This window comes from Vulpes vulpes, chromosome 11, assembly GCF_048418805.1.
Source record: "Vulpes vulpes isolate BD-2025 chromosome 11, VulVul3, whole genome shotgun sequence".
NCBI classification, from domain to species: domain Eukaryota; kingdom Metazoa; phylum Chordata; class Mammalia; order Carnivora; family Canidae; genus Vulpes; species Vulpes vulpes.
In genome coordinates, this window is record NC_132790.1 from 94,468,798 (window position 1) to 94,496,642 (window position 27,845).

General features: G+C 38.9%; 1 protein-coding gene and 1 pseudogene across 12 annotated transcripts in view; both read right to left on the reverse strand.

Annotated features, from left to right (window-relative positions):
- Positions 1–16,804, reverse strand: part of HLTF (helicase like transcription factor) — a 49,791-nt gene extending 32,987 nt beyond the window's left edge. For 5 of the 12 annotated variants that reach the window (XM_072727097.1, XM_026015797.2, XM_026015795.2 and 2 more), the window contains exons 1-8: positions 16,542–16,802; positions 14,882–15,089; positions 7,586–7,752; positions 5,957–6,090; positions 5,355–5,452; positions 3,623–3,697; positions 3,072–3,263; positions 474–569 (exon numbers count right to left, since the gene is read on the reverse strand). In XM_072727097.1, coding sequence (XP_072583198.1) covers positions 474–569; positions 3,072–3,263; positions 3,623–3,697; positions 5,355–5,452; positions 5,957–6,090; positions 7,586–7,752; positions 14,882–15,089; positions 16,542–16,561 — 990 coding nt within the window. In that variant the 5' untranslated portion in view covers positions 16,562–16,802. Of the gene's footprint in view, positions 1–473; positions 570–3,071; positions 3,264–3,622; positions 3,698–5,354; positions 5,453–5,956; positions 6,091–7,585; positions 7,753–14,881; positions 15,090–16,541 lie in introns of all 12 variants that reach the window. The other 7 variants (XM_072727098.1, XM_072727099.1, XM_072727095.1 and 4 more) reach the window with 3 other exon arrangements.
- Positions 16,805–22,113: 5,309 nt separating this feature from the next.
- On the reverse strand, positions 22,114–27,071 carry LOC140594382 (large ribosomal subunit protein eL15-like; annotated as a pseudogene).
- Positions 27,072–27,845: the final 774 nt, after the last annotated feature.

The window sequence follows — 27,845 nt, forward strand, 5'->3', positions numbered from 1 at the left end:
AACTTCTCTCTTTCTGTCTGTCTCGTTTTCTCTCTTTATCTCTTTTTTTTCTCTTTGTTTTTTTAAACAAATACATTTTTTCAAGTAGGCTCCCTACCCAATGTGGAGCCCAGCGGTGGGCTTGTACTCATAACTCTGAGATCAAGACCTAAGCTAAAATCAAGAGTCAGACGCTAAACCACTGAACCACCCAGGTGCCCCTCTCATAACTTCTTTAGACAGTCTCTCTGAAATGGCAATACTGAGTCACAGATTATAAACGCTTTTAAGATTCTTGATATATATTACCCAATTATTACCCTCAATAATGTAGTACCCCACTTTTGCTCTTAGCAACACATAAGAGAGGCCATTCATCAATTCTCTGAAAACATTGCATACTATCAATATTTTGGCAAATTATTTTTTAATGACAAAATTAAAAGGTTTTATAATGAACCAGAGACTTCAGAGAAAACACACTAATACTTTACCTTCTTCATTTGATTTTTTTTAATTCTTTCAACAGGAAGAGGTTTGCCATCATGGAAGTTGGTAAGAATTACTGCAATGGCTGTCAGAGTTTTGCCCTTTAAAGTATTTTAAGAGACAAATGGTCAGATTCTGAAACCCAATTGACCAGAGAACATTTCAAAACCAATTTTAAAATCAAGTGAGCAAATATCATAGAGCATTCAAGGCCACAGAAGCATACTATTGTATTAAATAATCTATGTATTAATAAAAATATTAAGAAATGCTTTCCCACCCTATTACTAAAAATTATTAAATGATTTACTCCATAAAATACTATAAGCATCCCTGAGAATTGTCATTCTCCTGAAAGACCACAGTTATTAAGATTTAACTCTGAACTAATAACTTCATTATGAAACTACAACTATTTGCTTGCCATGTAGATCAGAGCTAATTTAAAATGATTAGTAATTCGGCATCCACATGAGATAATCATCTTATTATTAAATTTCATTTAAAGATCACTATAAGACTTAGATATAACTTAATCAATAAAGCATACAGGATATATTTCTTGTGCAGTTTTCTTAAATAGAAACGTAATTTTTCATTACTTTCCATAGCTGAATTTACAATCAGCAACACAGAATAACTCTCTGGCAATTTTAAAACAGTCAAGGCAGCAGTTTCTAAGTGTAGCCCACAGGTGCTAGAGTTTCCCAGGACCCTCTCAGGAGTATATGAAAATTTATTTTCACAATACTGCTAAGACCTTATTTGTGTTGATATCTGTAGTAATGCCACAAAAGGGAATTGTGGGTAAAACTGCTGGTACCTTAACATGAAACAAAGCAGCTGGCACTACATGGTACTAGTGTTCATTATTTTTTTGGCTGCCACATACTCACATGCTTAAAAAAAAAAAAAAAAAAGCTAGTTTTAAGAATGTTAAAAAAGAATAAAAAAGAATACTCTTAATGAAGCAGTACTACAAGATGGGCAGCACACATACTTTCATTGCACACCAAAATATGAGGATTATCTAGAGAAAAAGTACTTGTGAGGCTGAGGTTACAAGTTCAACTAGCTACCATACATTACCATGCATCATCATTGTTTCATGCATCACTATTTTTACTTGAAAGAATGACCAACAATCAGTTATTTATGACTGAGTGGCAGAACAAAGTATGGCTATCTTCAAGGAGAAATAACTGACAGATTGGTTGTAAATTATAAAATCTGAACTTTCAAGCAAAAATTAGAATGATGGAAAACTTGTATCTAACACCATGAGCACAGCAGTTTCCCAAAATGTCAATGCCTTTCTAATAAGATCAGCAGTAATACCAAAAAAAAAAAGGACTTTTGATACTATATAGTGAAACGTGTCAACATCTGGCAGATCTATGTAACTAACTCAATGAACCAATTATTTTCCAAATAAGCAATGTCTGTATAAAATCGTGCATTAGCACAATATCCATTCAATGTGCAAGTTATACCAATGGGTTTTAATCCAAAAGAGTACAGAAAGATCACGGATACCATTTTAAGCTCCACATTATAACTGTTAGCCTTCAATAAACTAATACATGCTTAATTTTGTTGCTGTATCAAAGAATTATAATATAGTTATCTAAAGAGACCATTAAAATATTCTTCCTATTTCCCAACTACATACCTATGTGAGGTCTAATCTTTATGTACGTATATCACAAGACTCAAAAAAAAGCAGTTATGAGAACTCAGAACTCATCTCTGAGGCCAAACATTAAAGAGATTTGCAGGGGATCCCTGGGTGGCTCAGCAGGCGATCCCTGGGTGGCTCAGCATTTTAGCACCTGCCTTCGGCCCAGGGCATGATCCTGGAGACCCGGGATCGAGTCCCACATCGGGCTCCCTGCATGGAGCCTGCTTCTCCCTCTGCCTGTGTCTCTGCCTCTCTCTCTCATGAATAAATAAATAAAATATTTAAAAAAGAGAGAGATTTGTAAGAATGTAAAATAATGCCATTCTTATCAAAATTACTTTTTTGAATAGTCCCATTTCATTTAAAAACATGTATAACAAGTAATGAGTTTATTAACTATTATTTTTAAATTAATGACTTAAAATTTTTTAACATCTATTACCATAAATATTGATATAACCCACAAACACAAAAAATGTTTTGGGATCATCAAAAATTTCTAAGAGTATAAGGGAGAACAAACAGAATAAAAACTGCTGGTGTAAAAATCACAAATGTGTATTTAACACTATATATCACAATACCGTGATAGAACATAAACAATTTCATGTAACACTGTTATCTTCCTCTTTTTTAAAAGAAAATCCATGAAAGATAAACCACCTTGAATTTCAAAAGAAAATCGAGAAACACCTGTTTATACATTATTGCTAGTTAATTTAAGGATACCTTAACCAAATCAGAACAAAAAACAAAGCCTCATTTTAAGTGAAAGACATAGACAAAACTGTTCTATACTTAAAGTAAAATCTAGTCCCACACTGGCACCAATATATTTCTATCTCTACTTCAAAATTACTTTCTATAAAATCATAATTACAAAATAAAATTTTATTAACTCAAGAAAAAAAAAAACAATTACCAAACCCATATCATCAGCTAAAATTCCTCCATGGACATTTTCTGGTCGGTCCTTCTCAGAAAAATTTGTTATCGTGTTATAGTATAAATCATTTCGCTGTTCCCAAAATGGTGGAAGGTCTTTACTGTTTTCCCGTGAAACCATCCAAGCTAGAGCTTGTTTTTGATGTGGAAGCAATGGTGTTTCAATAGCCTATAAAATAAAATAAATGTCTTAAATAGTTAAATAAAACCAGTCTTTTTTCTCCATGCAGATTCTGGAAAACACTTGGATCTTGTGCTAAAAACTATACATATTAACAGCATATTTTAAAATTCCAAATAGTTTTAAATAGAAAATATTGGGGGCACCTGGCTGGCTCAGCCAATTAAGTGTCTAACTCTTGATTTCAGCTCAGGTCATGATCTCAGAGTTGTGGGATCAAGCCCAGCATCAGGCTCAGCACTCAGTCTGCTTGAGATTCTCTCTCTCCCTCTGTCCTTTCCCCCCACTCGCACACGTGCATGCTCTTTTTTTAAAAGTTAAATAAATAGAAAATATTGGCTCAGTACCTCGGCTGGTTCCATTTCATGAGTTTTATCATCTTCTTTTAAATCTTCAAACAATTTGTCAAATTCTGTTTTAAGCTACAACAAATTGCAGTAAGAAACATCATGAAACAAACCAATTAAAATAATTTCACTTAATTCAGAGTTTTCAAATCATTTAATTAAAAGATTTGAATACCAAAAGGTACGTAACATATTCTTTGAGAGTTGCTACACTGCTCATTGAAGGCAGAATGAATAAGGGCTTTAGCTCTAAGAGGCAACTGTATTACAATCAAAAGAATACAGAAGAAATAAATCTGGGGTTTGTCACAGCTCTGTCACAAATAAACCTATACAGAACACTGGGCAAGAGACCTATATCTTAATTTTTATAAAATAAAAGGAATAATTTAGATTTGGAGTGGCTCTAAGGTTCCTTCTGCCATTGAAATTCTATGATTCTATTAGCTGTATTCAAAACATTTTTGCACGGGGTGCCTGGGTGTCTCAGTTGGTTAAGTGTCTGCCTTCTGCTCAGGTCATGATCCTGGAGTCCCCAGACTGAGTCCCATGTTGGGCTCCCTGCTCAGCAGGGAGTCTGCCTCTCCTTCTCCCTCTCGTGTTCTCCCTGCTTGTGTTCTCTCTCTGGCTCAATCTTTCTCAAATAAATAAAATCTTTAAAAAAGAAAAAATCTGGTAGATCCTTCAAGGTACATTGGACTTTTATTATGTCAACGACATTTCACTTCTATTACTGCAAGCAATCTGCTATGTGATACAAAATATCAAGAAATGTTTGTAATCTTACATTAATTTAGTTAGTTCTTTAAACCTGATTTAGTGTGATTTTATAACAATACGTATTATGCATTATGATTACTTTTATAAATCAGCACAAAAATACAAAGCAGTAGCCAGAAGAAATCAGGCCATATCAAAAGTTATAGAGGTAACCTGGGGTTTACCCACCAGACTAGGCCCAAGCCGTATTAATAAGCAGGTAAAATATGGTTAACTACAATTAGAAGACAAAAAAGCTAACACAGATGGGTAAAGACAAAAAAATTTTTGATGTAATTTATATACTGATCTCCATTAATTTATTTTATATCCTTTTTTTTCCCAAATTAACTCAGCCTAACAGTATCTTAGATTATAAATAAGACAAAGTAAGAATTACACTAATACCTACAATTTGGAATTTTTTTTTGCATTCCAGTTGCAGCTTTACTGAAACAAAGAGTAAGTTTCAAGTTTCAATTTTTTAAAAATTTTGGACATTAAAAAATTTAAATAATACAATAACATACTAAAAATTCCCATGCATATACAACAATGCCTGTGTTTTAATATATGTATGAATATGTACGTATTCCTTATCACATAAAAGTTTTTAATATAAGGGCACCTGGGTGCCTCAGTCAGTTAAGCATCTGCCTTCCGCTCAGGTCGTGATCTCAAGGGTTTTGGGATTGAGCCCTATGTCAGGTTTCCTGCTCAGTGAAAAGTCTGCTTCTCTCTCTCCCTCTGACCCGGCTCCCTGCTCGTGCACTTCTCGCTTGCTCTCTCTCAAATAAAATCTCAAAAAAAAAAAAGTTTTTAATATATATTTTATTTATTCAATATCATGTTTTGTAACAATATATCTAAAGATCACAAATACTAGCACATACATATTTATTGTATTCTTTTTAAACATCAACCTTCAACATTTAAAATTCACTTTTAAATTACAAAGTAAAAAAGAAGCAACCTGTTCAGTTGTCATCTGTACTGCAGCATGAACTGGCATACTATAGCTTGGTCCAGCTCTTCCAGAGCCCCAACTACTTTCTAAACTGAATCCTAAAGCTGTAATTTACAAAATGAAAAGAATAAAATCACCAAGTGAATTATCTTTTAGTAAGTAACTTTTAAAACTTGTGTTCTAAGTATATTTAAAAGATTTTTTTTTTAGAACTAAAAATCATTAAAATAATTCCACATTATTTGAACAAACTCTTGCCAAATAAATACTTCACTTCCTATTGGGAGTTTCTTTTTGTCTATGATCTATCAAAGATGATGTTTAAAATCTGGGATTTCCAGATATTATCATTGGGGAAAATATAGGACCTCTTAGTATATATGTGTGCATGTGCATGCTCTCACATACACCCCCTCCCTCCTATGAATCCATAACTACTTCAAAATAGAGGAAAAAAATTCAGGGATCTCCTTAAAAAGATTCCTAAGAAAAGTCACAACTCAGAGCCTTCAACACAAATTAGTTTAGCCAAACAAACTCTAATTATTTCTCAAGAGAAGGAATGTTTTACAATATCAAAATAATAGGAGCTTAAACCCTAAACTTACTTTTTGGTGCAGGACCCAATTTAAATCCATGTTTCTTCAACTGATCTAAAACCGCTTTTCTATTTTCTTCTTTTCCCCAAAAAGTCATATGGAGGGGCATGGTAAAAGCATTGTTTGCACCAAAAGGAACAACTCTATTATATTTAAGAAGAGAAAAAAAGAGACAGACAAAATTAGAACTTATTTTTTACTTCCATTAAGAATGTGACTACTAAATATTTTAAGCATCTCACTCAAATTTTGCAAGGAAGTGAAATAAAAAGGAACTATTTGGGCAAACTAGAAAGACAGAATAAAGTTTAAGAAATAGGATTACCAAGTTTCTGTTCCTCTGTTTCTGAAACAGAAAGCCAGAAGAAACTGAAAAAATGAAATAAAGCAGGATAGCTTATAACTGAGATTTTAAGATAGGTACTATAATAAGTTTAACTGAAAGGGTAAAGCTTTCACGAACAGAACGACTGAGGGTAGCAACCCATTCTGGGAGAATAGGGAATGACTTGCAAGAACTACATCTGACCCTTGAACATGGGGTTTAGGGACACTGACCTCCTGTGCTATCAAAAATCCACATATAACTCCTGACACCCTAAAAAGTTAACTACTAATAGCTTATTGTTAACCAGAAGCCTTACCATTAACATAGTCAATTAACATATTTTGTAGGTTCTATGCATGATAAGACTGTGTTCTTAAAGTAAGCTAAAGAAAACATTAACAAAATCATAAAGAACACAATACATTCACAGTACTGTACTACATTTATTTTAAAAATCTGCATTTAAGTGATCCTGTGCAGGTCAAACCCCTGTTGTTCAAGGGTTAATTGTATTTTTGATCCAGGATTCACCAAAAATTTCTCAATATTCAAAAAATTTAATGAACTAAGAATGGAGAAAACAAGTGAGAAAACATTACCGAGCATTTATCATCCAACTTACCTTTTCATATCCCAAACATTCCATACCTAAATTGAGATCACAGACTAAATGCCTAAAAGGTTACCAAGAAAATGTAACCAAGGAGGACTGGGAGTTTTAAAGAAGGAAGGGGTGGTATAACTGGGAGAGTGTACACCCTGCCTAAGACAGCAGCTGCTATTCTGCTCCAATCAACTGATGTTCTGTGAACATGAAGGTCAGATCTTCTATTTGTCAAGAGAAATCTTCATAAATAAGTTTTACATTAGGGAAAAAATTAACCTGTATAAAATGCAGAATATCCACATAATTCAATATTGGAAATAAACGAGAAATTATAAAAAACTGTATAGGTAAATTGAAACTCACCTACATATGATCACAGGCTGCTAGTATACAACCTCTGATTTAAATTAACATGTCCAAACTCCCAAATCTATGCACTAAAAGGCTTGGGCAGATGGTGGGGACTTCCTAATATTTGAACAAAAGCCTCTTTTTTCTCCGTGGTAATAATTTAATAGGAAAGTGAGAGAATAGTTGTTTCATGGCTGCGGTAGTAGAGGCAGATGGGAAAAGAATTAACACATTTACTGACCACATACTAAAGGCATAGTGATAAAAGTTGTCAGGGCAACTATATAGCCTCTTAACAAATTCAAAAATCACAACTTAGAATTATTAAAACTAAACTGTGAAAGTACATTACCCTTCAATCTGTGCCAATTTGTTGTCCATGATATAGGCCAAAGCAGCTGCAAGATCTTTCTTTAAATGGCCAACCTGACTTCCATTCACATTGTTTACTTTAATTGCGTTCTTATCATAGGGGTTATTAGGCTCTCGTTGTAATGCAACCATTTCATTATTATTAACCTAATAAAATAATAAACAGATAATGTAAATAATAAACATACAATAGCTTTCTTCATTAAACTCTATCTGGGCTTTCCATTAATTTTTTTAATGCTTACTTAGTAACACCATACAGGAAATGTATATTGTCTTAGACTTATATTTGCGTAGTGTTATAATAAATATATTTTATCATGATTTCTCACAATATTTTTAACTTACAATCACTGGGAAGTTAACAAACCCTTGGTATCTGAAAGATACAATCAAAACTAAATAAAAGATTCACACTAAAATTTTCAATATCATGACTTCAGAAAACAGGTAATCTTTATTGAGTGCTTATTATATGCTATTGTTCTAACTACATTACATAGATTTGACTTTTTAAATCCCCACAACTCTATTGGTAGGTACTATCATTACCCCCATTTTACTGATGAAGGCACTAGACCACAGAAAAGTTAAGGAACTTGCCCAAGGTCATAAAGCTAGTAAGTAGCAGAGCTAGAATTTAAATCTAGGCAGTCTGGTTCCTAAATCTGATTTCTCCAGACTCTAAAAGAAGAAAAAGATGTAAGTTAGAATGGACTGGATGAGAAAATATATCCAGCCTTCCACTCATGCCATTTTGATTCTGATTAAAATTTGCCTTTGGGCAACATCACTGAAAATAGAAAAGGACTTCTGAAAATTCCATCTTCCATAATGGCAATAAAAAAAATGGCAGAAATTGTCAGAATCAACCTTTCCAGACATCTGGAAATTAACCAAAGGACTGCAGAAACCTGGAAGGTGTTAATTCAAGAAAAACAGCTCAAAGCAGTACCCTAGTGCCATCTCCAGCTCCCAAACTGCGTGATAGCCTTTAAAAGTAACCTGTTAAAATTCTTGGCGCAGTCTAGTAGTCACCAGAGGGAAGAGAATGGAATGATAATAATCTTTCAAAGATTCACAACTCTATTGGTAGGTACTACAAAGAATTGTCATTATTTGACCTGTATGATGGTTCTCCAGAAGATTCCCACTTGCAAAAGGATTTCTATTTAATCTCTGAGCTCATAAAAAACCTTCTCCCTTGGGTGTTTGTCAGAAACAATTTTATAGGGAGCGGGTAATAGCTAGAACAAACAATACAATAACTGAAAGGATTAAAAGAAAGGCTGGGAACTACTAAGAATGTCCATCTGAACTTTGAAAAGCTCCAATGTACTTCTGGGGATGCAGAAGGCCATATGCAAGCAGATGGCTGTACGTGTGCCTGGGATGTGAATACAATCAGGAAAAGACCTAAGAAGACTCTAAGCTCTCACCTCTGGCTAAACTTGAGGGCTCTGAATAAGCGGGACATGAAGGTTAAGGAAGAGTTGTCAACTGAAGAAGTGCTCCATTTGGGCATACAGATCCCCTGAGTAAAGACCGATAGATTTTCGGTTCTGGTATACCAGAGGCTGACCATGAAGCTAATCAAGTATAGACATGAGTAGATTTTACAGGGTTAATTCAGAAAACTCACTAAATAAGCAACAAATACCAAAATCAGCAACAACAACAACCAACCCTGGAGAGAAAGAAGAGTCTAATTTTTACAGTTGTCACATTACTTAAAAAGTCTACTTTTCAACAACAACAACAAAGAGACACGTGAAGAAATGAGAAGGTATGATATGGTTCACTCACAGGAAAGCTATCAACTGTCCCCAGATGCTTAACCTACTAGGAAAAAATTTAAATTTTAAGTATGTTCAAAAACCTAAAGCAAATCACATCTAAAAAACTAAAGGAAAGCACAAAAATACGTCTCACCACACACACAAAGTCTGCTGTCAAGAAGTACAATAAAGTAAAAAAAAAAAAAAAAAAAAATCACTAGAGAGGCTCAAGAGCAGATATGTAGAAGTAGAACAATCAATGAAGTTGAAAATGAGTCTGAGAACAATTTTAGAGTCTGAGGAATAGAAAGAAAAAAATAAAGAAACATGAACAGGCCTATGGCACAACAGCAGCCATATCTAACATATATATCAGTCTCAATAGCTGAAAACTCCCCAAATTTGATGAAAAACATTAATCTGCCTATCTTAGAAACTCAACAAACTCTAAATAAACTAAACTTAAAGATATCTAAACCCAGACACACTATAATCGAGCCATAGAAAAAAATCTTGAAAGCAGCAAGAGGAGCAATTCATTATTTATTGGAGGATCCTCAAGAAGATTAACATCTGATTTCTCGTTAGAAAGCAGAGGCCAGAAGATAGTGGAATAACTTTTCAAAGTGCTTCAAAAAAACTAAAGCCAAGAATTCTATATCTGATAAAACTATTCTTCAAAAGTATAGGAGAAATTAAGACATTCTAGTTAAACAAAAACTGAGAAATCACCACCAATAGACCTGTCCTACAAGAAATATTAAAGAAAGACGTACAGGCTGAAATCAGAGAACTAGACAATAATTTGAATCTACACAAAGAAATAAAGACTACAGGTAAAGGTAATTAGGTAAATACAAACAATTTTTTTTGGTTGTTTAACTTTTTTCTCCTACCTGATTTTGAAGTGCATGAAAGTTATATATCTGTGTTGATGAGCATAAATTGTACATAAAAATCTAATTTGTATGTTAACAACAAAGGAATGGAAGAGGGAAATGGAGCTATCTACAAGCAAAATTTTTGTATACTATTGAAATTAAGTTGGCATGAATCCAAACTAGATTCTTATGAATTAAGATATTAATTGTAAAAAAAAAAAAAAAAAAGATATTGTAATTCCCCAGAGCAACTCAAAATATATAGAATAAGAAACGAGGAAATTAAAATGGTGCACTAGAATATATTAACATAAAAGATGGCAATAATGAAGGCTAGACCCAAGGGCCATGTATTGCATAGATCCATTCATATGCAATGTGTAAAGTAAGCATGATCCACAGCAACAGCAAATAAATGAGTAGATAGCAGGGACTGAGGAGAGAGTGGAATGGGGAGTGATTTCTAATGCATACAGGGTTCTTTCCAGAACTAGACAGTGGGGATGGTTGTACAACCTTGTGAATAAAAAACCACTCAACTGTATGTACGCTTTTAAAATGGTGAATTTTATGGCAGTGAATTATCACTTTTTTAATTGCCTGAAAACAAAGGAATGCTGCTTCAAACCACTACCAGCATCCATCTACTGATTCTCAAGAGACAATAGTCTGAACAATTAGAAATTCAGACAGATATTCCTCTCTAGCCCTCTGTTTTCTCCCAGCCCAAATCTCTCTGCCAATGCCTATAAGCACGATTTTTTAAACCAGATTATGCAAATCCCAGGAAATATACAATCCCTCAAAAGGCAAAAAAAAAAACCTGGTATTTGTTGAACATTTCATCTTAAACAAGAAAATTAGAGAATTTTCCTTTACTGTAATAAATTATCACTTATTAAAATTAGATAACTGTCACTACTGATAGCTAATTACTATAAATAGTAGATAAAGTAGAAAGTAATTAAGGACAGTGGAATTTAAAATAGAATATAGGCGAAAATGCTGGAGACCATAAAAGACAAAGAAAACAAGGTCCAAGCATCAAGACAAAAAGGACAGATTTTTTAAAAAATTAAAACAAAGAAAGGAGAATTACAATTAATTATAACAGTATTTTTAGAAGAGGAAAGAAATAATCTACTTTATTATAAAATACTGTGTCAAGAAATAAAAAATTTAACCATAAGCTTATCAACAACACATTAAAAACTTAAAAATTAGGAACGCCTGGGTGGCTCAGCGGTTGAGCATCTGCCTTTGGCTCAGGGCATGATCCCAGGATCTGGGATCGAGTCCCACATCGGGCTCTCTGCATGGAGCCTGCTTCTCCCTCTGCCTGTGTCTCTGCCTCTCTCTGTGTGTCTCTCATGAATTTAAAAAAAAAAAAAAAAAAACCTTAAAAATTAGCAATGCCTGGGGCATCTGGATGGCTCAGTCAGCTTGAGTCTCAACCCCAGGGTCCTGGGAGAAAGCCCCATATGGGGCTCCCTGCACCATGGGGAGTCTGCTTCTCCCTCTCCCCACCCCTCCCCTGCTTGTGCTTTCTTTCTCGGTCAAACAAAAAAAAAAAGTGTGCAAAGATAAATACTTCAATTTTTCTTATACCTTCATAATAGTGATCAACCCCAAAATGTTCATCAGTATGGGAACTAAAAGCACAATATAGATTTGTACGGACATGAAAAAATATTCCTAATAATTTACTAGGAGAAAGAAAGGGTGGTCACTATTAACAGATATAACATGATCTCATTTTTTAATACATAAAATGACTTCAATTTACATGCATATGTTCATAGCGTAAAGTGTGAAAAAATAAAATGATAAGGGTGAAAGGTGGTAAACTACAGGGAAATTTAATGTTTTTTCTTTTAGCCATTTAAAAATAATGAATGGGGATCCCTGGGTGGCACAGCAGTCTGGCGCCTGCCTTTGGCCCAGGGCGCGATCCTGGAGACCCGGGATCGAATCCCACATCAGGCTCCCGGTGCATGGAGCCTGCTTCTCCCTCTGCCTGTGTCTCTGCCTCTCTCTCTGTGTGTGTGTGTGTGTGACTATCATAAATAAATAAAAATTTTAAAAAATAAATAAAAATAAAAATAATGAATGTGTATTACTTATAAAATAAATAACACATATTTTGAAATATAGGAAAATTAAGTGGTGATTACTTCTAACCAGTTCACTATATTTTTATTATTAGCTTACCAGTGTCATAGAAATTATTCTAAGCTCAACAAATAGTAATGTTCTAAGATCAGACACCATGATTTAGTATTTCACACTGCTGTAAAATAATTTATAAAACAATCTAAGTTTTGAAGAAATAGCACAAATCAGAAATAGGAAAGCTCAGAGACAGAGAACTAAAGAAGAAATGGATATGAGATAAGAACTGACAGATTTCGGGAAAAAATTAGAAATGAGAAACTATTTCAGAATTAAAAACTAAAGTAGAAAGAACACAAGAGTGCACAGGCCTTGTGGAAAACACAGTAAAGGAAATAAATGATGAAAAATTAAAAGTCAAAAAATATGATAAAAAAGGATTTTAGACAAAGTAATAGGCATATACACAGGCATATATTATGCAGAGGAGATCTAATATCATTGATGGTAGAATGAAGTCCCTGAAAAACAAAACAAGCATTCAAAACCGTTAACAAAAAAATTTTATGCTATAGATGAAAACGAAGTTACAGGGCAATCATAAGACATACACTAATAAACTACTAGACTTTCAAGATAAGAAAAACTACCCTTTAGTTAGCAAAAATTCAGTTGGCAAAAATTCCCAATTCACTTATACGGGAGGAAAATCATATTGTCATCAGAATTTTCACCAATATTTTATGCAACATCTAAATATCATGAAGACAAAATACGGGTCAAGGACTTTATATTCAGGTAAACTGTCCTTTAATATAAATATCACAATTAGAAGCATGAAGAAACTCGGGAAATCTTGTTCTTTCCTAAGAAATCTCCTAGACAAATACAAAATAATATTAAGAAAATATAGGAGGGTTGCCTGGGTGGGGTGGCTCAGTCAGTTAAGTGTTCAACTCTTGATATAGGCTCAGGTCATGATCTCAGGGTCCTGAGATCCAGACCCTTGTTTAGGCTCCACAGTGGAGCCGCCTTAAGATTCTCTCTTCCTCTCCTTCTGCCCCTCCCCCCTCATGCTCTGGTTTGCTCTCAAAAAAAAAAAAAAAATCATAAAAACACTTTTTTTTAAGGTGACTTTTTTTAAAGATTTTATTTATTTATTTATTCATGAAAGACACTGAGAAAGACAGAGGCAAGGACACAGGCAGAGTGAGAAGCAGGTTCCATGCAGGGAGCCTAATGTGGGACTCGATTCTGGGACTCCAGGATCATGCCCTGGGCAGAAGGCAGGTGCTAAACCACTGAGCCACCCAGGGATCCCATAAAAACACATTTTTAAACAATCAAGAAAAATGATTATGGATAGTTATTGGGTATAATAAGGAATTACTAATTTTGATGAGTATGACAAAGTCTGAATTTTTTTAGAAATACATACTGAATTATATGGATGTAAACTGATATAGTAGAGATTCTTTTGTACTAAAGGACAAATGTATGAAAAATTTCTTAAATGCTGAATCATAGGTATATGGGAGTTTATTATATTATTCTTTTTTGCATGCTTAAAATATTTCCTTTTTTTTAATAATAAATTTATTTTTTATTGGCATTCAATTTGCCAACATACAGAATAATAACACCCAGTATTAAAATATTTCCTAATAGGGCAGCCTGGGTGGCTCAGTGGTTTAGCACTGCCTTCGGCCCAGGGCCTGATCCTGGAGACCCGGGATCGAGTCCTGCATCAAGCTCCCTGCATGGAGCCTGCTTCTCCTTCTGCCTATGTCTCAGCCTCTCTCTCTCTCTCTCTGTCTCTCATTAATAGATAAATAAATTCTTAAAAAAATAAAATATTTCATAATAAGTTAAAGAATAAAACTAGTGATATATGATCCAAATAACATAGAAACATACTACATAACCGTAACAAAGACAACTTCTCATCAGATATAAAGTCATATACTGTCTCCGTCTCTCACACATAAAACACAATGCAAATAAAGAAAAAAACAAGGAGAAAAACTGGGAGACAGTTTTACTACAGAAAGGGGGAAAAAGACTAAAAAACAGACAATTCCCTTATCTGGTAGGAATCAATCCTCCTCAATTAAAAATATTAAAACGCAGAAATGTGCTATGGGACAGAAGAGGAAAAAGCAAAGAACATTCTACAAATGTACCCCTAGTATCTGCTTTTTGAGCCAATCATCTAACCTTAATCAAGCTTCAATTCTTCAGTTACAGAAAAGGGATAATAGATGTCCTATCTACTTTAGAGTCATTATAGCTATCAAATGAAACCATACAGGAAAAATTGCTTTTTACATTACAAGCAGGATACACACACACACACACACAAACCCACTAGTTAATAAATATTTACCTCCCAGATACATTCTAATTCCTTAAAATAAGTATTAATTGTACACATCACTTTCTCATTCTTATCTTCTGGGTTAATACTATAAATATATTTCAATTGATTGTCTAAGTCATACTCACTACTCCTGTGTAATAGCGTAGTCCAACTACATGGCCTCTCAAAGTTCCAAATAAAATTGAATCTAGCTCTTCATCACTTGTTAGGAAATCATCTGGAGGTATAATATCTTGGAACTCAAAACGGGGAAAGAAAGTTGGATAGGAGAGGCGTGGAAAATTTCCATGGGCTCCATATTGGACAGTCTGCAAGTACTTCCAAACAGGATCTCTATTAAAAAAAAAAAAAAAAAGAAAAAAAGAAAGAGAAAGCACAGAAAAATGATACAATATTTAACCAAAGATCATATTATAGTCACAGGCCACTTTTTTTTCTCATTTTATCTCATGTTAAATTTTTAGTCGGAACTGCTGTATAAAGATTGAGTGTGTGGGACGCAGCGGTGGCTCAGCGGTGGAGCGTCAGCCTCCGGCCCAGGGCGTGACCCCGGGGTCCCGGGATCGAGTCCCACAGGGATCGAGTCCCACATCGGGCTCCCTGCGTGGAGCCTGCTTCTCCCTCTGCCTGTGTCTCTGCCCCTCTCCCTCTCTCTTATGAATAAATAAAATCCTTAAAAAAAAAAAAAAAAAAAAAAAGATTGAGAGCGTTACTATGCGTAAAGCAGGGACTGGAGCGAGCAGGGAAGGCCGCCAGGAACCCTACCTGTTCAGCGATGCCTCTTCTACCCACCCAGTGTCTCAAAACGAAAACTCCCAACAGGGGTTCACAGATCTATTTCCTCGTGATGATCATCTATTGAAACCGAAATGTATACGAGGTCTCTGACTCTTAACCACACACCAAACGCCGGTTTAAAAAACAAAAAAAAAAAAAAAAACAACGAACCAGAAACAACTTGCAAATGTGGGACTGTTATTACATGTGACGCCATTTACACGGTGACAGAGACTGCATCCAGCATCCGCTATTTTAATTCTCTCCAAACAAAAAATAAAAATAAAAAAAATAATAATAATAATTCTCTCCAAACAGAACCCGTGGTTTCAGGCAGGCCGTGGGGGAGGGGGGGGGAGTGACCCTCCCTCGGGCCTGTCGCTCGCTCCCCTTTGCCTCACGGGTACCCTCCCTCCCTCCCCTCACGGGTAACTTTCTGCAACAGGCCCGAAAACCGGTGTGGAGAGTGAAAAATAAGGGGAAGTCCGCCGAGGGGCTTCCTCCAAGTTTCCGGGCTCCCGAGGTCGCCGGGGAGCTATTTCCCCGCGTTTTTCCCGGGCGCCGCGCACCCCGCTCCGGCCGCGCCGCACACACGGCGTCTCCATGTCGGCGCAGCACCGGGCCTGGGAGCCGCCGGGGGACGCGGCCGGGCTGGACCGGCCCTTTATTCCGAGCAACCGCCGAGAGCGCACGGGGAGCATCTAACGGGTGTTTCCTGAATGAAGCTCAGGCCAGCATCTCGGCCGAGGCGCGGCGCCCCGAACCCCGCCCCGCCCCCTCCACGGCCCTCGGGCGAGAGACCCCCCCCCCCCCAGGCCCCGGCTTGCGCTCGCCCGGGGAGCCCCCCCCCAGCCAGCACTGGGCATTCACTTCTCCCGCGGCGGGGGGGGGGGGGGGGGGCCGCCGGCAGGACGCCCACGAGCGGCGGCGCGAGCGCGGGGAAGGTCAGGTTCATCTGGGGACGCCGACAGGCCGTTACCCCCTGCGCCCCGCCCCCGCCCCCTTCACCTCTTGAACATCCAGGACATGGCGCTGAGCCGCTAACGGACGGAAGGCTTGGGCGCCCCAGCGAGCCCTCGAGCCGCCTCAGTACGCCTCCCTGCAGGCCCCACCGCCGAGGAGCACCGCGCGGATTCCGAGCGCCGGGGGAGAAGCGCTCCGCTGGGAGTGAGACGCCGCCGAGTCTAGTCAGACGTCGACGCCGTCGCCTTCTAGCAACAATCTGAGAGACCAGCGACGCCCGCTGACTGACACTGGGCTCGCCCAATCGCGAGGAGGGGGCCTAAGGAGGCGAACCAATCAGAGCGCGGGAGGGAGGGCAACTCCGCCCCACGCAGGGATTCAAAGGCAGTAGGGGGTCCCGGCCGCAGGGGCGGTTCCATCCGGGTTCTTCCCCGCCCCCGAGGCGGGCGCGCGGGAAAGCCACGCGGCCCCGGGAGTCGGAGAGGCGTGCCCGCGGCGCCCGGCCTCCTGCTCGATACCCAGCCTCAAGCCCTGGGAGGCGGCTCCGCTGCCCGCGCGTTGCCCGGGCCCAAGCATCGACCGAGGCCGACCTCTTACTTTCTCATCGGACGCGGCCCGTGCCGCCCGGTTTCCCGAGCCCCCGAGCTCCCGAGTTACTTACCTCGGTTTCCCGCGGTGAACCTCGGGCGCTTGCCCTCGAGCGACTCGTCTTTTTTTTTTTTTTTTTTAATTTTTATTTATTTATGATAGAGAGAGAGAGAGGCAGGCTCCATGCACCGGGAGCCCGACGCGGGACTCGATCCCGGGTCTCCAGGATCGCGCCCTGGGCCAAAGGCAGGCGCCGAACCGCTGCTCCACCCAGGCATCCCCCGAGCGACTCGTTTTTAAGCGTCGGTAGCGAAATCTGAGGGGACACGGCAGCCAATTGTGCGAACTCGCAATCTGTGAGCCGAGTCTGGAATGTCGACCCCTTAGGTTAAGTAAAAATATATTGTTTTAAAATGAATTTTGACACCCTCCCCCCGACCCCCCCGGAGTTGCCTCTTCATCATCATCTTCTTCTTCTTCTAAGGGAAATATGTTCATTTCCTGAGTTAGAGAACAGACCTAAAATGGGTGGCTGGGGGAACTGACCGGTGACCGCCGGGCGTGGTGGGCAGAACCAGCTTCGCCTGCAGCACCTGGCGGCCCAGGTGGGCAGGTGAGAGGAAGTTCGTCCTCCTCCGGGAACCGTGGGGGACCCTGAGCTCCACCGATGGCTCAGGAGCCTAAGGAGAGTCCGAGGAGAACCGGAGTTTGGGTGCAAATAAATTCATTAGAAACGCCACTGTTGGGGGTCCCCGGGTGGCTCAGCTGTTTGGCGCCTGCCTTTGGCCCAGGGGGTGACCTAGAGACCTGGGATCGAGTCCCACGTCAGGCTCCCTGCATGGGGCCTGCTTCTCCTCCTGCCTGTGTCTCTGCTTCTCTCTTTCTCTGTGTCTCTCATGAATAAATACATAAAATCTTAAAAAGAAAGAAAGAAAGAAAAATGATACCATTTTCGTCTTCCTCATCATCTTCCTTCTATTTACTGAAATGAAATAAATCCCTGCAAATTCGATCTCTCTTTCCATTACTGGTTCATGCTCACAGAGGATAGCTTAAGGCAATGAACAAAATGCCTCTTGAAAAGCTGTCTTTATTGACCACTCTTCATACTCTGCCGAAGGAAGTGTAAAATGGACCACTCTACGAAGGGCAAGGGTCAATACTGACCTCTTCACAAGTACATCTACTCTTTGATCTTTGACAGTCACACAGTCACACGGGGCCCTAAGTGAGGTTCAAAGCCACCACTGGCTTCTTAAGCTGGTGCGTGCTCATTAGACTGAAAGATAAAATTGCAAATATGAATATACAGGTTAAAATTGCAAATATGAATATACAGGTAAACCTGACTCCGTAAGGTCTGTGGGTAATGACTGCCCCATTGTTAAAGAAGGCAGATTAAGGTAAAAAAAAAATTGGCTAAAGTCAACATTTTTGCCCATTTTGTCACTATTTAACATCTCAGATCTAGCAGTTGAACTTGAATACTCTTTCACTTAGTCATGACACAAAGAGGATGGTGAGGAAGAGGAGAACCAGATAGAAATTTATAGTCTATGGCAGAGTTTGTATTTTATTTTAAATGCAGTAGACTCCTAATTGTTTAAGCAAGAAAATAACAATGTGAGTTAGGCTTTAAGAAATTCATTCTGTCAACTCTGTGGAGATTGTTGGGGAAAAGAACAGAAGTAGACTGTTTAGTTGATAACTAGGAAACAATTGTGTCCAGCTAAGAGATGCTCAAGCTGCGAGAACGAACAGGGTGTGCTGATGGATTTGGGTATGGATGCTGAGCAAGGAAAAGGAATAAAAAATTCTTCCAGCTACTTACCTCCCAGTCACAAACACACTTTCTCATCCTCCTTTATGCAAATTAATCATATCACTCTCCCATTTGATGCTGTGAGCACGAAATCAAAGAATAGCAGGTATGGCTCTTTATAATCTGTTCTGTGCCTCCCACTCCTATCACTTCCCAACCCAGTCTGCCTATAATGGCTTTCACTAACTACTCTAAAAATCATGAATATTTTCATACAGAACCACAAGGCCATTCTCAACGCCCAGCAAAATTAATAATAAATCAATTGTTGGTGTCTCCTAATAACTAATAACATAATCATATTTTCACTATTGTCTCAAAAAAAGACTGGTCTTTTAAAGTTTGTCAACAAAATAGAATTTTGAACCCCTTGGCAAAGAAAATAACTTTAAGAATCTGAATTCCCAAAAATCTGGAAAAAACTTTCAAGTTTATGTCATAACAAATAGGCTCTGAAAGAATGTATGATGTTTTGTGTTTGCTTGCTGTATTCACCCATAAGGGGAAAGAGACAAAGTTCAATGAAAGAGAATTTTCAGGAATAACATATGAGAGTTCGCAGAGTAAATCTATTAAGTAGATCTCAGGGAAAGGGCCCAAATGCCATCACCCTAGGCCAAGCACCACAAAGGGAGGGATAATAGCCCAGTAATTTCTGGAGATCCCATTAAAAAAGGAGGCTATGCTTCATTTTCCAGAGTGTAGCCTCAAGGTTCTGCAGATCTTAAGAGATCAGAAATGTGCCAGGGCAATAAAGGAGTAAAAGCTAATAAGGTGGTTCTGTTAAGGAGCTCAAGGGCAGCCTTTCAAAATCTTACTCATAGTCCCCAGGGAGCCTCCAACGCTGTGAAGGCTCAGTAGTTGGTGCCTGCTGGAGGTGAATGGAGCCCAAACAGCCTACAGGGTAAGAGAAAGGAGACTGAATCTGATGAAACCTATATTTAGTTGACTTTAAATCTTAAAACGCCTGAACTATCTGGAAGTGACTAAAGAAGTTACCTCCCACTAGGCAAACTGAAGGTATAAGATAAATTAAGTTCAATAAAAAAAAATTCAAAGTTTTACCTTTGCCAATGGAGCCAGTCATTGCAAAATTAATACATTCATACTATACATCCATATACACAGACCTCTCAGTGAATTTACAACTGGTATTTATGGCAGATACCTCTAACTGATTGAATTAGGGGATTTTCATTTTCACCTTTTTTCTTACAAGCATGTAAAGTGTTCCCTGTATTGAATATGTATTGCTGTTCTGCCACAAGAAAAATAATAAAAAATATAAATTGTAGTAAATTATGAAGTTTTTCAACTTCGCTTTTAATTAATGTTAGATTTACAGAAAAGTTGCAAAATTACCACAAAAAGTTCCCTCATATCTCTTACCCCATTTATTTTAACATACATAATCATAGTACAATTATCTAAGTCAAGAAATTAACAATGATACAAAACTATTTCTGAACTCCTTTTTTAATAGAGAAGACAGGAGATGATAAAAGATAAAATCTTTTGTGACTTATTTACAACAGAATTTTCTCAGACTTAATCAGGACCCCAACAGTTTCTGGGGCAGATTTCTGGGTATAACAGCTGGTAGGGCAAAGGAAGTAATATAAAAAGAATGCCAAGCCTTAAACATATAATGAATATCAAGTGCCTGCCTTGAAGTAAACAATAAATGCTTATTGTCATTACTATTATTTTAACAGAATTATTATCTAATGAGTCCTCTAGCGCTTAACAAGAAATATAGTTGATTAAAGCTTATTTCCTGGTGCTTAGCATCTGGGTTATTCCTAAATACCAGAATAACACTGTTTCCAGAAGCCAGTCATTTTACCAGGTGTGTGGCCTTGATCACACTGAATTGTTTCCATCAAGAATCAGGAGACACTCTGATCCAAACTCCCATTCGGAGAAATCTGTGGTGTTCCAGATTAAAGAGGCCTTTCCCAGGAGATAGTAGTTTCCTCCTCCTTCAGGCCTTGACTCATTAAGTTCTCTTACTTGGCAGAAAACCAGAATTGCTGAAGAATCAGGCCTGCCTGGGATCTGTCCCTTCCTTTGTGTCCTGCACAGGATCCTTTTCCTAACTTCAGGAAAGCACAGCTCTGAGCCACGGAATTATTTAGGTTTCTTGTTATGGCCGTGGTGAAAGCTCTTAATTTAATGAATACTGCAAGGGTTGATGAGTGTTTTTCTGTCTCCTTTATGGCTAAAGAAGAAAACTAAAACTTCAACTCTAAATACACTTTAGACATTATCGAAAACATTTCTTTAATGTGGGAAACTATATTGCATTAGCAAATCAGTTCATATCATCAGTCATCATCATAATTCACCAAACCATTGCATCTTACAGCCTAACCATTGCATTTTACGGCCTATGGGATTATGCTTTGCTAACCAAGAATTAAGATTTAAGAATTATGGATTTAAGAATTAAGTCCTTTAGAAAGTTAAAAAAAAAAACCTGCAAAATATCAAACACATTTCTCAAATTTAAAGAAAAAAAGAGTATTTGAATAGCTTTTTAGAGGAATTTAATCTCCTGACCTAATAGAATTAGAAATTCAGGAGACTCAAGTTCATAAACAGATGAAATTTTAGGGTCAGAATACATTAACATCCTGTTTGAATTGCTAATTTTGTAGTATTTATAAATAAAATTTCCATTTCGCAAATACTTTTAGGTAACGTGTTGGGGTCAAAAAACAATAAAGTCTGATGTACCCCCAGGTGAACATTAAAGCATTGATGACCTAGATTAGCACACTGAAGTCAACACAGATGGCAGTTAATATTCAGAAAATTGAACTTATCAATAAGCATCAATACTTGTCTACATTATAAATTTTTGAAAAAGATAATTAAAAGGACAATACACACATTTTAACCCATAACATGAATATAGAATTTTTAAAAGGAAGAGAAACAAAGCTAGCCTGGTGTTCTAAGGTATGCTTTTTCAAGATACTTTTGGTAAGAGATAAATCACTAAAACCTTGTTTAAAATTATTTACTTAAAAGAAAAAAATTTTTTAATTTGTTTTTTAAAATATATTTTATTTAAATTTAATTTGCCAATAGAGTACAATATCCAGTGCTCTTCTCATCATGTGCCTTTCTTAATGCCCATCACCCAGTTACCCCATCCTACCACCGCCCCTTCTGCAACCCTTTGTTTCCCAGAGTCCAGAGTCTCATGATTTGTCTTCCTCTCTAATTTTTCCCCATTCAGTTTCCCTCCTAAAAGAATATTTGGATTTTGGAAAGAAGGGGCAATATTTGAATTTAGGAAAGAAGGGGCAAACTTACACATATACTAAAAAAAATTTTTTCTGACTGTTGTGAATTGTCTATTAGCAAGAATTTTGCAAACATTACTTATATTAGCAGTAACATGGAGCTGGAGAGTACTGCGTCTTCTCCAAGCTGCTTGGTGTGGAACTTAACGACCTTTTCCAGGGCCAAGCCTCTTGGGGCCTGTAGATTTCAGTTCTCAAATCTTCCTGTGCTTATGGGCTGGTTTGGTGATCCACTGGGTATCAGGATTTTTTTCTGATAGCCTTGTGTAATGGATCAATGAGGATAACCTCAAAGAATTTGTATGTGGAATCTTCACTAACCCAGTAAGAATTCAGGACTTTCAGAGGCCCACAGTAGAATCCAGCTCCCTCCTAGGCAAGACTGAAGGCTTGGGATCAACTTTAGCTGGTTAACACCATGATGAACAATCTTGCCATATATAACACCCTTAGGAACTGGGCATTTGCAGTTGCCGCAGTGCACATGAATATGATATATGACATAAATTTGCCTGGCCTTCTAACCCAATCTGTGCACTTTATCAGGCTAGATTGGGCAGGGTATCCTGGGGAGCACAGAGAGTTGGCAGACAGGCCAGCAGTGTACTCTGAGAATAAACCCCATTACATCAGACTGCTTCTTCCTCCACAGCCCCAGGACGTACTTGTAAGCACCCACTTTGGCTGACCTTTGAGCTAAATGGCTGCTACCAGATTGGAAAGATGCTTTCTCCCAAAATCCCTTTTGGGTTCCTCTTAATTTTTTTTTTTTTTTTTTTAACTAAGTACTAAGTAGAATAGTTCTCAAGCTTTTCCCAAGAATCCTTTTGTTATTGAAAGATTGCCTAAAACCTTATTCAGGTTTTTAATCAAGGGATTCCCAAGAATCCCTTTGATATTGAAAGAGTGACTTAAACTTTATTCAGGTTTTTAATCAAGAGTTTATAATTAGCTTTTAACAAACTTGAAATTATATATTTTGAGTAAAAATAATTTTTAATAGCTTTTTCAAATCTACACTTTTTTATTTGAGGAGATATGTTTACACTTTTTTTTTTTACATCAAAAATAGGTGGATAATTTGCCAGCGGTTCCTGGCCTCAGGCTGGGAATTACAGAGATTTATGCTTTAGACATTTGTATATACACATATAAAAATGAATAGTACATGACTATTAAAAATAAAAGACGGTGGTGGGGGAGGGAAGGGCGCCAGAGTGGCTCAGTCACTTAAGCATCTGCCTTTGTCTCAGGTCATGATCCTGGGGTCCTGGATCTAGCCCCCCTTTAGGCTCCCTGCTTGACTGGGAGCTTCCTTCTTCCTCTCCCTCTGCGGCTACCCACCCCCCCCCCCCCCCCCCGCCACCCCCCACTCCCGCTTGTGCTCTATCACTCTCTCTCTATCTCTCAATTTTTTTTTTTTAAAGGAATAAAAGACAGGGATGGCTCAATTGGTTAAGCATCTGACTTGATCTCAGCACAGGTCTTGATCTCAGGGTCATGAGTTCAAGCCCTGCATTGGGCTCCACACTGGGTGTGCAATCTACTTTAAAAAAATAAAATAAAATAAAAGATAATATATGGTCTCTAAATACACGCAAAAAATACTGCACGTCTTGCATGAGTTTATAAAGCAGCAAAGTACACAAAGTACACAAAATGAGATACAAATCACTAAACTACAAGGGAGATTAACAAAGTGGATAATAGTGATAAAAAATACTGGGAACTAGGAAAGGGTGTTCAGAGGCTTCATGAACTAGGAAGAAGCTAAGCTAGAGAAAAATAACAAAAATGGTAATTTTTAAAAAAGATTTATTTTAATGAGAGCACATGCACAAGAGTAAGGGTGAGGGGAGGAGCAGAGGGAGAGAGAGAGAATCCTCAGGCCAACCACTGAGCCCACAGAGCCCAACACAGGGCTCAACCCCAGGACCCTCAGATCATGACTTGAGCTAGACGTTTAACCAACAGAGCCATCCAGGTGCCCTGGGGAATGACAATCTCAATGAGTGTGTTGCAGAGGAGTCTTTATAGCTGGAGAAAAAAAAACACCAAGTCAGAGAAGCAGCCCATTTAAAATATGATGAAGTGCTTGTTTTGGGTAAAAGAATGTCTAATGAGGGGATCCCTGGGTGGCTCAGTGGTTTAGCGCCACCTTCAGCCCAGGGCATGATCCTGGAGACCTGGGATGGAGTCCCACATCGTGCTCCCTGCATGGAGCCTGCTTTTCCCTCTGCCTGTGTCTCTGCCTCTCTCTCTCTCTCTCTGTGTGTCTCTCATGAATAAATAAATAAAATCTTAAAAAAAAAATGTCTAATGAGATTTATAAAACAGAGAAATGAAAATCTTATCCAAGTAAATCCCAAAAGAATGCAGTTCTGTATTTCTCAATACCAATTTAACATAGAATTTGAGGTGGACTACCAAAATACCAAGGTAGTAAATATCTTCCTAAACACTAAGATCTGACATGTTTTTTGTTGGTGTTAATTAGCCAAGAGATTGTCCTGCTATCCACCACCCACCTCAGGAGTTCCTTGCCATCAATGCCACACTTTGCAAGAATCTTCCTTACTGGATGTTGTCTCTGCCCAAAACAAACTACAGATCTTCCTCAACTTATTATGGAATTATGTCCTGATAAACTCATCCTACGTTGAAAGTATCTTAAATTGAAAATGCATTTAATACACTTAATCTGGAACGCCTGGGTGGCTCAGCGTCTGCCTTTGGCTCAGGGCATTGATCCCAGAGTCCCAAGGATGGAGTCCTGCATTGGGCTCCCTGCATGGAGCCTGCTTCTCCCTCTGCCTGTGTCTCTGCTTCTCTCTTTGTGTCTCTTATGAATGAATAAATAAAAACTTAAAAATAAAATACACTTAATCCACAGAATGTCATCACTTAGCCTAGTCTACCTTAAACATGCTCAGATTTGTTAACCTACAGTGGGACAGCATCATCTAACACAAAGCCTATTTTACCACCCAGGCGTTCCAGATTAAGTGTATTAAATGCATTAAATCCAAAATTTGAGGGCAGTTTCTACTGAATGTATACTGCTTTTGCACCACAGTAAAGAGAAAAAATTAAGTCAAACTATTGTTAAGTCAGGGATTGTCTGTAAAATGAAAACAATAGAAAGCAAAATAAACACAAATCCAAAACAAAACTAAGAGACCAGGAGATCCCTGGGTGGCTCAGTGGTTTGGCTCCTGCCTTCGGCCCAGGAGTCCTAGAATCGAGTCCCATGTCAGGCTCCCTGCATGGAGCCTTCTTCTCCCTCTGCCCATGTCTCTGCCTCTGTGTGTGTGTGTGTGTGTGTGTGTGTGTGTGTGTCTCATGAATAAGTAAATAAATAAAATCTTTCAAAAAACAAAACTAAGAGACCATCACAGGTCTCTTTAACCCCTCATAATTGACCTGTACCCCAAAAGATTTATTCTTACCCCATCCACATTAAACACTACCCAAAAAACAAACAAACAAAAAAACCCCCACTAACCAAACAGTAAAAGCCCACATCAACCTAAAAATCTTACTGTACTATTAGTGTAAAACCAGATGTTGTTATCCATTTCCTCCTTCAACATATTTATAAAATATTCTCTTTTTTTTAAAGATTTTATTTATTTATCCCCCCAGACCAGGGATCATGCCCTGAGCCAAAGGCAGACGCTCAACCGCTGAGCCACCCAGGCATCACTATAAAATATTCTTATTTATAGAGCTAGGGAATCATTACAAATATTATTGCTTTAGATTTCTATCCTTGAGATAGTTCAAAGTCCCAAAAGAAACACAATAAATAACATATCATTCTTCATTACTGAGGATTAATTACCCCAAAGGCTTGTAGTCTAAATGCTCATTTCCTGATTCCAAGATTAGTGTCATGTTCTCCCTCATATCATACAACTTAAGCTAACAACTGAAAATATACACCAAGACAATAAAAGTCACACAAAAATAAACAGTAAAAAAAAAAAAAAAAGTGCACAAAACAGCTATAGGTGGCATCACACTAACAGCCTAAACTTGGGTAAAAACACAAAAATTTACTTGTTTTACTAAAACTGGGCATTTTAGGAAGTACTTGAGAAATTAAGTTTATTTTAAAAAGGGTAAAAATTTCAGGTGGGAGCAGAAAACTAAAACCACGTTGTACTTGTTTTTTTTTTTTTTTGTTTGTTTCGTTTTGTTTAAGATTTCCTTTATTTATTTGAGAGAGAGACAGCAAAAGAGTACAGGTAGGGAGGAGAGGGAGAAGGCGCCCCGGGAGCAGGAAGCCCACTGAGGGAGGGGCTGGGTCCTAGGACCCTGGGGTCATAACCTGAGCCAAGGCTGATGCTTAACCGACTGAGCCACCCAGGCTCCCCAGTCACCTGGGAGTCTACTGGAAGCCTTGGCCCTGACCATACCTCTCGGCCAGCTCCTCCTGGGCACTCAGTCCCTCGCGTTTCAGCTCCAACTTTAGTGGCTCTGGGAAACCTCTCTCCCCTACTCGCTTCTTTCTGCTCCGCACAGCAATGAAAACACCTGCCCTTCTACTCCTGCCACTTGTCAGTTTGCTTGTTAGCCCCTTCCAGATTGGGAGCTCCGCGGTGAATAAATCCTACCCAGTAGGAAGGTGAGCTAGAAGCTCGATGAAGAAGCAGAGGCACGTGCGGCAGCCGCACCTGCCCGCCTTCGAGCTGCTCCAATCTAAGCCCCAGGTGCCACCTGCACGTGCCAACCTCGCGCGAGAACAAGCGCCGGGCTCCGGGGCGCGATGCGCATGCGGAGTTGGGCCTGCGCGGTTGGAGACCCCCTCAAAAAACTACGAATCCCAGAATCCTCCTGGAACCGCATCCTCGTTATCCAGGGCTCAAGGTCCCGGGGACCTCCTGCAAGGTTTCCGTCAGTGCTGGAAGCTTTTCTTGCATCAGAATGCAAAAGGCGAGATTAACCGGCACGTTTCCTGCCGCCGCGGGAGCCTGGGCAATCCCTAGCTTCCCCGGGATGGCGTCAGCGAAGCCTCCTTGAGACTTGTCACGGTTTGTTAGGCCAGAAGTTCCAAGAAATCGAGATTTTGGAAGGAGTGGAAGGGGCGGGGAGACCGCTGCGCCGGAGCCCGCTTTGTGTCGAGCAACTGCAGGTGGCTGAGGACCCCATGGGTCTTGTCCACGTCACGCTGGCCAGGATGGTGTCTTGGTTCCCAGAACCCCCGCGTCCTGGGAGTCACGCTGCGGTGCACCAGGCGTCTGCTGCAGAAGGCTTGGTGGGGGCAGTGGAGCCGCTGGCTGTCCTCAGCCTCAGTCTCCAGGGAAACTGCCTAACCGAGACCCCAGACCTCCCTCCTCCTTTGCTCCTGATCCTCAGTTCCACTCCATTTCTGCTTCAGAGACTCAACTCTGTCATTCTGTGCTCAAGGATCCCCCTACCCCTTATCTCCACCCCCCCCCCCCCCAGTCCCTAAATCTTCAGCCTCTACTCTCTAACACGGATATCCTATTTTCTTTCAGACCCTACAGTCCCATATTTTTTTGCTGATATTGTGGCATCCTTCATTGCTATCTCCTATTGAGCATATCACATCTCTAGTGCTCCGTTAGGCTGAGGCTCTAAGGTTAGCCAAGGGCTTTC